We start from the raw sequence: 15,002 nt of genomic DNA on the forward strand, positions 1-15,002 counted from the left end.
TCAGGTGATTCTCCTGCCTGAGCCTCCCAAGTAGCTGGGATTATAGGTATGAGCCACCATGCCCGGCCTAATAGGTATCAATTCTGTCTTTGTGATCTCATGTGACACAGTGGAAGACACAGGTACCTGAAGATTAAAGAGGGTTCTTCACATTGCATGGGCCAAGTTCCTCAACTCTCCTTGTTTGCCTTAAAAAGGACAGTTTTCTGGGCTGTACATGGTCTCTGGCCTTGACCCTAGCTGGCTGCACAGAGAAAAGCAGAGGTCACTCTTCTCCAAATGGAGCCTCCATCACCTGATTTACGTTGTTAATCAAACTCCCCTTTCTAACCCCATATCTGGTAGATAAGGCTATTCTGGTTTGGCTTTTTTTGAACTATGGTGTAGGGCCTTAGATTTATTCACTGACCCTCACATAACAGTAGCCCCTTCTCTACAGAACTAGGTTTTTACTTGTTATTTTAAAGAAATAAACTACCTATTATTTAGGAATAGAAACTAAGATGGAAAACTAAAGAAAAGCAAGAAATTATCAACACAGGATAATGATTACCTGAAAGTTGGGGAAGGGAAAATGAGGGAAATGTGGCTGGAGGAAGAACATTAAAGGTACTAGCAATGTTTTATTTATTAACGTGAGTGTGTATAGGGGTGTACGTATGTGTGTATATGTTTGAGACAGGGTCTTACTCTGTTGCCCAGGCCAGAGTGCAATGGTACGATCTTGGCTCACTGAAACCACCACCTCCCAGGTCCAAGTGATTCTCATGCCTCAGTCTCCAAAGCAGCTGGAATTATGGGTGCCTGCCAAGACACCCGGGTAATTTTTGTATCTTTAGTAGAGACGGGGTTTCACCATGTTGGTCAAGCTGGTCTCGAATTCCTGATCTCAAGTGATCCAGCCACCTCAGCCTCCTAAAGTACTGGGATTATAGGCATGAGCCACCACACCCAGCCCTGAATATCTGTCTTAGGTACTGTTGCCTTCCTGGGTGAATGACATCAATGACCATTTATTTCCTCTGAAGCAGTCGGTTAGTCATGAACTTTCTAATGTGGATAGTTCCTGGGTCATTCATGATGGTGGTCAATCCTGAGACGACCAGGGAAGGAAAAAGGGCAGACTACTTTAAAACAATTTTTTCCTCGAGGAATTTCAATGATCCTCTACAATCCATTTTTAGGTACTCAAGTAGTTCTGTATGGTTAGAGGAAGGGTGAATGTGACAGAGGGCAGGAGGCGAATGTCTAGAGGCAGACAGCGCCAGGTCATGAAGAGCCTTGTGTGCTGAAACCATGCTGTGTTTGGTGTCTCTACCTAAGCCTGGACAAAGACCAGGTATGTGCTGCCAGCGACCTCCACCCCCAGCCTTGCTTCATCAGTGCATCTGGGGTAGATCAGGACACACTGTGGAACTCCAGTACCACGTAATGTGGAAGCTTACAGGAAATGCCTTAGCTTCTTAAATCAGGTCAGCTCTTTTTTTTTTTTTTTTTTTTTTGAGAGGGAGTTTTGCTTTTGTTACCCAGGCTGGAGTGCAATGGCGCCATCAACCTCCGCCTCCTGGGTACAAGCAATTCTCCTGCCTCAGCCTCCCAAGTAGCTGGGACTCCAGGTGCATAACACCATGCCCAGCTAATTTTTGTATTTTTAGTAGAGAGCGGGTTCATCATGTTGCCCAGGATGGTCTCGACCTCTTGCCCTCCTGATCCACCTGCCTCAGCTTCCCAAAGTGCTGAGCCACTGCACCCGGCCAGCATTTTTTTTTTTTTTTTTTTTTTTTTTTTTGAGAAACAGCTCTCGCCTTGCCACTGGGCTTTTGTAGAAGTTGAACATCTAGCCATTAGGCACCAGGTAAGCTGAGCTGCCTTCCATGGACCAGGTGTCGGCTGATCCAATCACTGCCCTGCTGTTGCTCACTGGTACTACATCATCCAGAGGAACAGGTATGTGTAACAAGGAACAGGCCCTGGAAGACAACTGCTTCAAGAACAGACGGATCAAGGGCTCAGTGCGGTAGCTCACGCCTGTAATCCTACCACTTTGGGAGGCCAAGGCAGATGATCACCTGGGGTCAGGAGGTTGAGATCAGCCTGGCCAACATGATGATACCCTGTCTCTCCTAAAAATACAAAAATTAGCTAGGCGTGCTTGAGCGTGCCTGTAACCCCGGCTACTTGGGAAGCTGTGGCAGGAAAATTGCTTGAACTTGGGAGGCAGAGGTTGCAGTGAGCCAAGATCGCACCACTGCACTCCAGCCTGGGCGACAGAAGACCGTCTTAAAAAAAAAAAAAAAAAAGTATGACAATCTCTGTATCCAAGAGTTTAAAGCAGATGAAAGGCAAGACAAAAAGAAACATCCATGCAGTCAGTAGCGGACAGGCAGGCCATGAAGAAGTGCCCGCCTGTGGTTCTGCCCCTATGTACGGACTGGAGTTCCGTACAGGTCAGGAAGGGAAGACCGGCTTTAGAGTAAGACAAATCTCGGTCCCAGGCTCAGGTGAGCGCCACACACTAGCTGTGTGACCTTGTTCAAGTCACACGACCCAGGTCTGTGGAGTTTCCCACAAAATGGCTCTAGTGAGGTCCAAGAACCCACTCAGCTGTTGGTGGAGGGAAGAAATGAAGTCACTGGTTAAAGGGCTTAACACCGGTGCCTCCGGTTCCGCCCTCTCCCCAAGTCTTCCCTCCAGCGGGACAGCTCCGTCAGAGGCTGAGGCGAGCTGCCAGGGGTGAGAACAGGAAGCCGCCTCCTCGCCGCCCCCCAGCCCCGCCCACGGGCACACCTCGGCCTCGGGCTCCCGGACCGTCGCCAAACAAGTCCGGGTGCAGGTGAAAGAGAGGAGAGAGAGGGCTGCTAAAAGTAAACAGACGCCGCCGAAGAGTTCCCATACTGCGTGGCTGCCGGATTTTCGTGCGACACTGAAGCCACACCACCCAGGCGCCTGCCCTTAGTTTCCCCAGCTGTGGCATTAGAGATGCACCGGCTCCACTTCTCCCGGGTCGCTGCCTGACCTAAACGTGTGAGAAGACCGAAAAGAAGCCCCCGGCTGACCGGCCTCCAACCTCTTCCAGTCCTCCTCCCACCCTGGCTTTGGCCGTTTGTACCCGCCCCACGTGACCCCGCCGGCCGGCTCTTCCCTGCTGCCCCGCCCCGCCCTCCGGCCATTCCCGACTCTCCGCCCAGCTCTTCCCGCTCTCGGCCTCTCCCCTCCCGCGCTGCCGGGTCTCCACCTCCCCTCGGCTCCCCTCCCCCCGGCCAGAGCTCACTGTCTCCAAGATGGCGGCCATGCCAGTTTGCGGCATCTCCGCGGTCCGGCCTGGAGTCTCTCCTTCCTCCCGGTAAGTAGCCGACGGGCCGCCCCTGGCCGCCCAACCCGAAGCCGAGCCGCTCCAGGGCCCCCTCCGCTGCCGGACCCGCCGCGGCCTGCGCCGCCTCCTGTTGCTCTGCGCCAGGTCTCGGGCTGGGGCTCCGTGGCCGCCCCCTCGCGCCAGCCCGCCGGGCGCCCGGCTGCCCCTGCCCGCTACCTGCGAGCCGCCGCCTGGCCCCGCGCTCGCGGGCCCCTCGCCCCGACCCCGCCGGCCGGGCCCGCCCTGGGGGAACCGGCGGGTGGGCGGGCGGCGAGCGGCCCAGGCTGCGGAGCCTCGGGCTGGCGAGGCCGCTCTCCCTCGGGGCGCGCCCACCCCCTTTCCTCGAGCCTCCTTGGCCCAGTCGGGCGGTTTCCTCCGCGCTCGCGGGCGCTCTGTCATGGGCTCGGGTTCCGGCTCCGGCTTGGCCTCCGGCCGGCGGTGTAAGGATCGGAGCCGGGCTGAGGCGGCTAGCGGGGCTGACAGGCCGGCAGGTGTTGTGGTGCGAGGCGCAGCACGTGTGGTGTTGTGTCTGCCCGGCTGTCAGCCCCGCCGCCGGGGAAAGGCCGGGCGCCTGTCGACCTCGCCTTCTGGCCGGGTGCGCGATTGTCAGGCTCCCGGCACCACGCGCCGCCCTCGAGCCGGCCCCCGGAGCTTTGAGTGCGGAGCTGGGCTGGGACGACATACCGCTCTGAACTCCTTCAGGTGATTTCATTGTTAACTTGTTCTCGGGGTCTGTTCCCATCGCGTGGAAAGGGCGGCGCGCAGCGCCCATCGGCGAACTGCCGGGCTGTGCCGATCCAAGTTTGTAAAGTTTCTGGCTCTTTGAAAAGAGAGCGCGAAGACGTGTTTGGGAGTGGGGAATAGGGACGGGAAGGATGATAAAATGAGTTAGGGAGAGTCCCTCTTTTTCTACTGTTTGGAATAGTTTCAGAAGGAATGGTACCAGCTCCTCTTCGTACATCTGGAAGAATTTGGCTGTGAATTCGTCTGGTCTTGGGCGTTGTTTGTTTAGTAAGCTACTAATTACTGCCAGAATTTCAGAACTTATTATTGGTCTATTCAGGGATTCAACTTTTTCCTGGCTTAATCTTGGGAGACTGTATGTATCCAGGAATTTATCTATTTCTTCTAGATTTTCTAGTTTATTTGCATAGAGGTGTTTATAGTATTCTCTGATGGTAGTTTGTATTTCTGTGGGATCAGTGGTGACCTCCCCTTTATCAGTTTTTATTGCGTCTGATTCTCCTATCTCTTCTTTATTGTCTGGCTAGCGGTAGCGGTATATATTGTTGATCTTTTCAAAAAACCAGTTCCTGGACTTACTGATTTTTGTAGCGTTTTTTGTGTCTCTATTTCCTTCACTTCTGCTCTAATGTTAGTTACTTCTTGCCTTCTGCTAGTTTTTTAATTTGTTTGCTCTTGCTTCTCTAGTTCTTTTAATTGTGATGTTAGGGTGTTGATTTTAGATCTTTCTTGCTTTCTCCTGTGGATATTTACTGCTATAAATTTCCCTCTAATCTAAACACTGCCCCACCTGTGTTCCAGAGGTTCTGTTACCTTGTGTCTTTGTTCTCATGGTTTCAAATAACTTATTTATTTCTGCCTTAATTTCGTTATTTATTCAGTAGTCATTCAGGAGCAGGTTGTTGAGTTTCCATGTAGTTGTGTGGTTTTGAGTGAGGTTCTTAATCCTGAGTTCTAATTTGATTTCAGCTGCCTGTTTTTATATGGCCTTTGAATTAAGAGTAGTTTTGTTTTTTTCCATTTTTAATGGCTGAAAAATTGTAAATGATTAAAAAATATATTTTATAATGCAAAAATTATGAGATTTACATTTTTGAGTCTATATTGGTTATTCACAACAAGTAAATATCCCCAGGGACAAATCACCCAATTTTTAAACCAAAAAAATCAAACACAGTGATTTGCTTCCAATATGTAGAACCCAGATGTCTGGGCAGATTTCAGAGTCTTCATGAGAGATCTGAGAATTCATCCACACATCAAGAACCAATGAATAAATATGTCCTACAATTATACATGAATCAAGTATAAGTGCTGTGGTGATTTATAAAAGAAGCTCACTTCAGGGTTTTACCTTTTTTTGACATTGTGCTTCTTTTTTTCAATCTGCCATTTCTATCAACTGTAGTGGGAGTCACCACCCTCCTGGATGGCCTCCCGCCACAGTGACTGGGCATCACAGCTGTGGCATTTAGTCTCATAATGGAACAAATGTTTGCCATTGGTGCATGCCAAATCCAGAGCATCTGAACACTTGATTCAGAGCCCCTCTATTTCCAGTCTTTCCAATAGAATTATCTAGCTTTGTCTGTGTATAGTCACAAGAAATGAGTATGGTGAGAATTTATTTTGAGTCCCATCCAGTTTATTCTAGAAACAGATTATATTTTGAGTCAACTATGAAGTGATTACTTGCTAACAGAAGCTTTCTATTTGCTAACAATGAATGGTTGCCTCGAGCTGCAGTGAGCTCCAAGTCACTAGAAATTTTATTTATTTATTTACTTATTTTTATGGCTGGATACAACCATTTATCACAGTCCCTACAGATGGGATTTCTACCCTGGGTGGCAGATTACCTCTAAATTCTGATAACCTTTAAGGTCCCTTCTGATTCAAAATTTACTGTTCTAAGATAAGGCCCAGGAGCATTTTTCTGAGACTGCCCCAGAAAAACATTTAATAACTCCAGGCACACAATGACTCTTGTTCATCATTTACCTGTTACTGCCGCCTGCCTCTCTGGCTTTCCATTTAAGTTTGCAAAGAGTGGAAGATCTGGCTTGTGGGCTGCAATTTAATATGTGTGCAAAAGTGATATCAGAATCCTGCCGTTAAGAGGACTGTCCTCCAAGGAACAGGGCATGATTTATTAGTTCCTCATCGATTAAGCAAGGGAAACCTCCAGCCTTCAAAACGAACATGTCTCAGTGGCGACAGAGAGAGATGATTTTGTCTATAAGAGCAGAAATCCACTGGGAACAGTGAAATGCCTCTGTTCCACACGGGGGAAGGGTGGGGGTCATATCTGCCCTAAGCAGCTATTTTCAGTGACAGAGAAAAATCCCCTCCCAATGGAGGGTGTGACAAACGAGGTGATGGAGGCGGGGCTCAAACTCCACATTGTCCTGCTCCAAGATTCTGGTACATGACATTCTGTAGGAACACACATGGGGAATCCCATAAAAAGGAACATGCTTTTCCTTACGAGAATACTTTTTCTTAAAAAAATGTTATGAGCTGGGCATGGTGGCTCACTCCTGTAAATCCCAGCACTTTGGGAGGCGGAGGCAAGTGGATCACCTAAGGTCAGGAGTTTGAGATCAGCCTAGCCAACACAGTAAAATCCCATCTCTACTAAAAATACAAAAATTAGCCAGGTGTGGTGGTGGGCACCTCTAATCTCAGCTACTCGGGAGGCTGAAGCAGGAGAATCACTTGAACCTGGGAGGCAGATGTTGCTGTGAGCCAAGATCATGCCACTGCACTCCAGCCTGGGTGACAGAGCAAGATTCCATCTTAAAAAAAAAAAAAAAAAAAAAAGTCATGGATAGTAGTGATGTCTATATCTCAACATAATCAGTGCAGAGAGTTGAGAATTCCAAGGTATACCAGGTGTAGCATACAGGGATAGAGGAGGATGATGGCTATCAGGTGTTACTATGGGACATAGTGAGAGGCAAGGACTGTAAAGAGGTAATGCTAGAAAATTAGGCTGATGCCTGGTCATGGAAGCCCTTGTGTGCCAGATCAGATGCTCCTGCAGGTGTTAGAGAGCCAGAAAAGGATTATGTAAAGGGAAGTGATGTAGACGCAGCTCTGTCCCCCACATACTGGAGAACAGACTTGGATGCTCCACAGGCTTCTGAAGCCCAGAAAAGAAGCTTTAATTGGAGATATTAGTTTGGGCATCATTAGGGTGTAAGTAGATGATAAAGTTTGAATGTTTGTCTCCTCCAAATCTCATGTTGAAATGTGATCCCCAGTGTTGGAGATGTGGCCTCCTGGGGGGTGTTTGGGTCATGGGTGCAGATCCCTCATGCATGGCTTAGTGACATCCTTGAGATAAAGAGTGAGCTCTCGCTCTGTGAGTCCCTGTGAGAACTCACTGTAGGGTGGAACCTGGCACCTTTTCTTCCTGCTCCCCTCTCTCGCTGTCTTTCCTACCATGTGCCATGCCTGCTCCTCCTCCTCCTTCTGCCAAGATTAGAAGCTTTTTGAAGCCTCACCTCTTGCACAGCCTACAGAAGCATGACACAGATCAACCTCTTTTATTATTTTTTAAAATGTATCTAGTTTTGAGACAGACTCTCACTCTATTGCCAAGGCTGGAGTGTTGGAGTGTAGTGGTGGGATCACAGCTCAATTCAACTTCTGCCTCCCACACTCAAGCGATCCTCCTGCCTCAGCCTCCCGAGTAGCTGGGATTACCGGTGTGCACCATTATGCCTGGGCTATTTTTATTTTTATGGAGATGAGCTTTCACTATATTGTCCATATATTGCCTTTTTATAAATGCCTGGCTATTTTTATTTTTGCAGAGACAAGCTTTCACTATATTGTCCATATACTGCCTCTTTTCTTTATAAATTGCCCAGCCTCGGTATTTCTTTACAGCCATGCAAAATGAATTAAGGTAGTAGGTGACGAGATCTTGGGAAGTACGAAACCACCCAAAGGAATAGAAAATAAGACGAGTATGGAGAAAATCAGGATCCTGTGAGTGAGATCAGAAAGCAACACATGAATCCATACAAGAGCGACCGGGAGAGTCAGGAGAGCAAGGGGACCCAGAGAGAGACACCGCCAAAGCACCACAGAGTGCCACCTTCTTCCATCCAAGCACCTCTTCCCATCTGGGAGATGGAGAAGGAGGTACTTACATGCAGGCAAACCTGAATCAAGGGTGACCTCTCCTTGGATATCAATTTTATTCTTGGCACTAAAGAAAACACGCATATGGAGAGAGGGGATGCTGAAGTGGACATGGCCCTGGTCTTGGTGCCAGAAGATTGCGTTCTGATCTCTGTTCTGTGTGACCTTGGGAAGGGCACTTTACCCCTCGAAGCCTTTATTGTCTCATCTGGAAATTAAGGATGTTGTTTGGTATGTTCTCTGCTCTCAACTCAAACAAAAGCCAATTCTATTAGGAGATGAAATTGACCATGGTCTCTCCAGCCAAGTTGAACCAACAATCGCCATCCTTCCCAATGCCGGAAGTGTATTTAATTTAATGCAAGTGGCAAGCAATTTCAAAAAACATTGCATTTCCTTTTGTTCCTTAAACCTGCCGTAATGTACAGGCCCCAGGTCACATCTGGCTGTAATATAAAAATTATAAGCTCTGTTCCTTCTGATCAACAGGAGGAACATTCCTCTTGGACTACTCTACTTTTAAGAACATTCTTAAAAGTCTTGAATGAATCATTACATTCAAGCTTCCACAAGCTCATTTTTGGAAATGCAGTATTCCAGAGCACAAATAGAACGGTTTACATGCACCTTAAGTCGGGACTTGTTGACATCACAAGGGAAAAGATGAGACACATTTGCCCATCCTCTGCCAGGAGAGTTGCTCTGCTGTGCAGCAAGCAGATGCAAAGCTCCAACCCACATCATGAGAAATTCTTGCGCAAAGCCCCAGACACACACATCTCAAGTTACTGCAGCCCAGATCTCCTCTGTGTTCCAAGATACTCCCAGCCAGAGAAAAGGTGAAACAATAGTTCTTGGCAGGGAGGTGGGGGTAGGCTCTTATAACAGAGAAAAACAATCCTCATAAATAAATCTTGGCTGGCCATGGTGGCTCACACCTTCACACCTGTAATTCAGCACTTTGGGAGGCAAAGGCGGGCAGATCCCTTGAGGTCAGGAGTTCCAGACCAGCTTGGCCAACATGGTGAAACACAGTCTCTGCTAAAAATAAAAATAAAAAAATTAGCCAGGCATGTGACATCCACCTGTGGTCTCAGCTACTCAGGAGGCTGAAGCAGGAAGATTGCTTGAGCCTGGGAGGTTGAGGCTGCTGCGAATTGTGATTGTGTCACCCACCCAGCATGGGTAACAGAGTAATACCTTGTCTCAAAAAAAAAAAACACAACAAAAAAGCAAAAAACAAAAAAAGAAAGAAGTTTCTGATCCCTTTTTTAAGTGACTAAGCTGCCTCTGTATAAAGGTGTATAAAGGACCAACTGTGGCTTGACGGTCACAGCGCTCGGACTTGAGTGCTTGCCATGACCTCTCCACGCATCCTGACCACCAGAATTGAAATACTGAAGAAGCGGTCCCTAGTACTACAATACTACCAGCCCATAAAACTGAGATGTGTCGGCGATGCATTCTGCAGGTGTAGTATACATGGAGTAGCTGCTGAAGAATGTGTGTGTGTCTAAGGAGTTCAACAGCAGGCATTGCCAGCCCAGCCCGTGAGTCCTGGTGTGGTGTTACTATTGCCTCCATTTCCTGGAATGTGTGTGTAGTCCAGGGGCCTCCTTCCTCTCTTTCCATCTGGAAACAAAGTCACTCAGCCTGGTGTCAGGAGAAATTGTGGCAAATAGCAGCAGAGAGAGACCAGGTAGGCAGCAACATCTGTGAATTGGGATGAGCCAAACCCTAATGCTGCTGTGTTCCCATTTCTTGTATTTTTTTTTTTTTTTTTCCCTTAAATTGGGCTTTGCCTCCTTCTGGTACCTTCTTGATTAGTTTAATAACTGACCTTCTGAATTCTTTTTCAGGTAAATTAGGGATTTCTTTCTTGGTTTGGATTCATTGCTGGTGAGCTAGTATGATTTTGGGGGGCTGTTAAAGAACCTCATTTTGTCATATTTCCAGAGTTGGTTTTCTGGTTCCTTCTCATTTGGGTAGGTTCTATCAGAGGGAAAGTATAGGGCTCAAGGCTGTTGTTCAGATTCTTTTGTCCCACTGGATGTTCCCTTAATGTAGTTCTCTCCCACTTTTCTTAGGGATGTGGCTTCCTGAAAGCTGAGCTGTAGTAATGGCTATCTTTCTTCTGGATCTGGCCACCTAGCAGGTCTATAGGCTCTGGGCTAGTACTGGGGGTTGTCTGCACAGAGTCCTGTGATAGGAACCATCTGTGGGTCTCTCATGGCTGGTGGGTAAGAGGAATTCTATGAGGTCCGTAGTTTTGTTTGTTCAATGCACTGTTTTTATATTGGTCGGCCTCCTGCTGGGAGGTGGTACTTTCAAGAGAGCATCAGCTGTGGTTCTACGTGGAGAATCAGGTGGTGGGTGGGATCCCAGAACTCCCAAGAGTATATGCCCTTTTTCTTCAGCAGTAACTGAAGGGTGGCAAGGGAAGGACCACCAGGTGGGGACAGGACTAGGCATGTCTGAGCTTAGGCTCTCTTTGGGCGAGTCTTGCTGCAGCTGCTGTGGGAGCTGGGGGTGTGTTTCCCAGGTCAATGGAGTTATAGTCCCAGGATGATTGTGGCTACCTCTGTTGTGTCATGCAGGTTGTCAGGGAAGTGAGGAAAAGCCAGGAGTTGCAGGCCTCACCCAGCTCACACGCAACCCAAAAGGCTGGTCTCACTCCCACATACCCTCCAAACAGCACCCAGTCTGTTTCTAGGCAGTGGGTGAGCAGGGCTGAGAACCGGCCCCAGGCTAGTAGCCTCCCAACTGTGAAAGCAAGTAGGGCTTTCATGCTTCCCTGTCTGTGGAGTCTACACAGCAGATTCATGCCCTCCCCCGAGTTCTGGCCAGGAGACTTACTTGGTTTGGAATTGTTACATAGTTCAGCTAGTGGTTTACTTCTCCCCATTGTCTTTTCCCAGTACTTCTGGCAGCCCTCCCCAAGGACCCCTGTGAGGCAAGGCAGAAATGGCTTCCTAGGGGATCCAGAGAGCCCATGGAGTCTTTCCCACAGCTTCCTCCACCCCTGTATTTTGCTTGGGTCTCTAAATTAACTCAGCTCCTGGTAAGATCAAAATCTTCTCCCATGATCTAGACCCTCAGGTTTCCCAGTGAATGTGTGTGTTCAGGGGTGAACAATCCCCCCTTTCCTATTTCCACAGTTTAGGCACTTACAGTATTTGGGGTGTCTCTTGCATCCTGCAGGAGCAATCTGCTTCCTTCAGAGGGTCTGTGCGTTCTCCTGGCATTCCTGGTTTATTCCTGCAGTCGTTCTGTAGCAAAAGTTCATGATGCGAGACTCCACATGCTGCTCTGTCCGTCCGAGTGGGAGCTGCCAGTGGCTGTTTCTTCCTTCAACCGCTGTTTTGTTTTGTTTTTTTTTCTTGAGACCAAGTCTTGATCTGTCACCAGGCTGAAGTGCAGTGGTGCAGTCTCAGCTCACTGCAATCTCCACCTCCCATGTTAAAGCGATTGTCCTGCCTCACCCTCCCCAGTAGCTGGGATTACAGGTGTGCGCCACCACACCCAGCTAGTTTTTTATATTTTTAGTAGAGACGGGGTTTCACCATGTTGGCCAGGATGGTCTTGATATCCTGACCTCGTGATCCATCCGCCTTAGTCTCCCAAAGTGCTGGGGTTACAGGCGTGAGCCACTGCACCCGGCCAACCGCTGTTTTTTTTTGCTGTGAAGCCCAGGCAGCGGGAGTTCATGAAGAGGGTATTGAACAGGGACCAGACGATGTGATCACGCACGGAGGTCTTGGTGTGGATGCGGATCACCGTGAATGTTGGGGGTACAGGGTTGTGGGGCACCCCTGGTGCAGCCACCTCTTGCTCCTCCTTCGGCATCTCAGTCGGTCGGACGGAGGATTTGGCAGGAGTGAAGGAGGTTTGGACAGAGTGGTTCATGGTGTCCAGGGAAACCCAGCTGTGGTCGGGTTGCTGGGATGCTTCTCAGTGGGGCCTCCCCTTCCCCATTAGTTTGGATTTCTCATCTCCACTCAGGTGTTCTTAAAGTGATAGACAATTCAAGTGAAAGGGTGTCGGATATAACTCACCATTCTGACATGCTTTCTTGGCTCCTGACTGCCTCCTCCTGGCTGGTTTGCCACTAATGGTTTCCAGGTTCTGGGGTGCAGGGGACCACTAAGCTCCCCTGAGAGGATTTTTTCCAGGCTCTTGGTCTCTCACTCACCCAAGAATGGGAGAGGGGACCATGGTGCGGTGCACTCACAAGCAAGTATCGAACTCCAAAGAGTTTTTGCAGAAAGTGATTTATTTAGACAGAGAAAAAAGAAAGATGAGAGAGAGAGAGAAAGCTTCCACGAGGACTGTGGAAGGGGAAATCCACAGTCCTCGTGGTATGGAATCCCGGAGAGGAAAGCAGCTTCCACACTGCATGGAAGGGACCCCAGAGGGGGACATCCCTGACAGAGAGAAAACTTCCACAAGGATGGTGGAAGGGGACCCAAAGATGGAATCCAAGGAGGTGAGGAAGAAGGGGACTTTTGACCTGGGAGGAATTCCCACCTTCTCCAAGCCCCCTGGCCAAGGAGAAGAGTTCCTTTCAACTTAGGCTGGAGTGATTGACCTTTGGTCCTTTCCCAGGTGTGTGCGGAAAATTTAAAGACCTCTAATCCCTGGATGGAGAAAGGGGGAGGGGGAAGGTTATGGGACTGGGAAGTTTTTGCCTTTGATATTACGCTTCCTTGTGGATCCAGGAAGAGAATGCATTCCCTCAGAATCAGAGGGCCTTGGGTGAGGTGGACACACTGCCCATAAGGGGTGAGCAAGGAGGGAATTTCCAAACCCAAGAACTGGCTGGAGAGAGAACAGTTACTTAGGCTCAAGTCTAGAGACTGTGATGTGCCTTGCTTTCTAGAATAATAAAAACAGTGTATGCCAGCAAAAAACAGAATGGGTGATGCTAATGGAATGTCGTTACAACACACATATGTATGTATGTTTATACACACTTATGCACACATATGCACACACAGATATATATTATGTGTGTGTAGTTATAACTGAGGTTAAACTGCTAGGTGATAAGAACGCAGTCCTACTTTTCTACCTTCTCTTTTCTAACATCTTTCAAACAAGATTTTTAAAAGATATTTAACTATTTTCAATAATTAAAAAAATTTTCAAACAACGAATATACATGCTGAATTTATCAATACCATATTTTACATTTGGTTTTAAATAAGCAATGTGTTGTATAGATATTTTAACATTTTAGATGTGAAAGTAAACATAGCTGCTCCTCATTTTTGGAAGAGTGGATTTACAATATATGTATTTGTTGCAAGTCGTGTATTTAAATTACTTAAAAATACATCTTTGGTAATCGTTTTTAAAAATAAATTTGTGGCACATTAGAAAGAATGTTTTGAAGCAAAATTGCTTTTCAGTTTGTATTCTCTAAACACCAAAATTTTTACTTTGAAGGATTAAAAAAAACTACAAGAATATTCATATCTGACTTATAAAATAAGTAACTTAGATGGAATCATTTGAATTTGGAAATTTCTTTATATGCTAAATTTGAAGCATCAATGCCATTTTGTTTTTACAGATTTTCCTTGAAACATTATATTGGCTACTGAAAAGAGTATGATCCTTTATGAAAGGATGATTTTAGTGGTGCAACTTGTGTATGAGGTACATTAGGAAGCATTGATTCCTGTGTTCATTCACTAACATTTTATGAAACAATTTATAACAGGGCCACAGTAAGTTCTGAGAGTGTGGTCAGACATGCTTTCCTCCTCACTGGACCCACAAGAAGCTTTCAGGGTTCTGGGAGAACGATGCCCAGGGTGCAGAGGCCAGGGTGGGGAATCCAGCACAGGGGGCCTGACCTCACAGGGGAGTGGGAGAAGGTTTTCTGAGGAAGCTGTGTGCAAGCCGAGATCCTTCCCATTCCATGTGCTCCAGTGCAAGGCCCACAGGAGCCCCGTGAGGCCAACCTAGACCCTGTATAGAGGATTCCCTTGACAGCGAGGGAAGGGCATGGCCTGAGGAACTGAGGACCGTGGCATCAGAGATTTGCTGCAGACTGGGCGACTGCGGTGGTTGGGCTCTCTGGTTCCAGAAGGGTTGTGGAGTAATGGCGTCCCACTCCTTCCGCAGTGGTGTCATCTGCGGGCAGTCCACCCCCCTGTCCCTTCTTTCTTCTGTTGCAGCTTCATCACTGCCTTCTTGGTGATGAGAGTCTCCAGCAGCTTCTGCACGTCAGGGTGGATGAATGTGCACTCACCTGCCTCCGTCTTCTGGGGTGTGGGGTCTCCCCGGAAGGAAGGCTCTGGGGGTTGGTCGGGAAGATGCTGTTGCTGGAATTAGCCATGTGAGCAGGTGGAGAGGCCCCACGTGGTGGCAGCCTCCTTCCCCCAGGAGCGGTCCCCAGTGGGCTCGCCGGAGCACCCAAGGCCAGAGATCACCGTGGTTGGAGCCGGCGGCCGCTGCTGGTGTGGAGGGGAGCTGTGGGGGCCGGGGCGTGTTGTGAAGCCACACGGAATTCCAACCAGGCTGGAGGCACGTGGGGATGGAGAGGACGCCGCGAGCCCATGGGGCTGTGGTGAAGGAAGAACAAGAGCATGTGTCCAGGGTGCACGGCGTTTTAGGGGAGGCAAGGGCTCCGGTGGCCTGGCGGTACTCAGGGTTGAGTGTGATCCAAAAGGCTCTGAGGAGGTCGTTGGGCCTGGTGACAGCGTGGAGGCCAGAGGAGCCGGGGAAGCTGGTGGGGACGGGC

At 48.5% G+C, this 15,002-nt stretch overlaps 1 protein-coding gene and 1 pseudogene across 13 annotated transcripts in view; one reads left to right on the top strand and one right to left on the bottom strand.

Annotated features, from left to right (window-relative positions):
* LOC128929440 (putative UPF0607 protein ENSP00000332738) overlaps nucleotides 1-15,002 on the bottom strand; it is a 41,264-nt gene that overhangs the window by 7,155 nt on the left and 19,107 nt on the right. For all 12 annotated transcript variants that reach the window (XM_078347541.1, XM_078347542.1, XM_078347540.1 and 9 more), the window contains one exon: nucleotides 3,272-14,823. In XM_078347541.1, the coding sequence (XP_078203667.1) occupies nucleotides 14,590-14,823 (234 nt within the window). In that variant the 3' untranslated portion in view covers nucleotides 3,272-14,589. The remainder of the gene's footprint in view (nucleotides 1-3,271; nucleotides 14,824-15,002) is intronic.
* Nucleotides 3,270-15,002, top strand: part of LOC100413607 (voltage-dependent T-type calcium channel subunit alpha-1H-like) — a 61,015-nt pseudogene continuing 49,282 nt past the window's right edge. The window contains exon 1 of the transcript XR_013525631.1: nucleotides 3,270-3,343. The product of XR_013525631.1 is annotated as a voltage-dependent T-type calcium channel subunit alpha-1H-like (transcript). The remainder of the gene's footprint in view (nucleotides 3,344-15,002) is intronic.

The sequence above is a fragment of the Callithrix jacchus genome, chromosome 13 (assembly GCF_049354715.1).
Source record: "Callithrix jacchus isolate 240 chromosome 13, calJac240_pri, whole genome shotgun sequence".
NCBI classification, from domain to species: domain Eukaryota; kingdom Metazoa; phylum Chordata; class Mammalia; order Primates; family Cebidae; genus Callithrix; species Callithrix jacchus.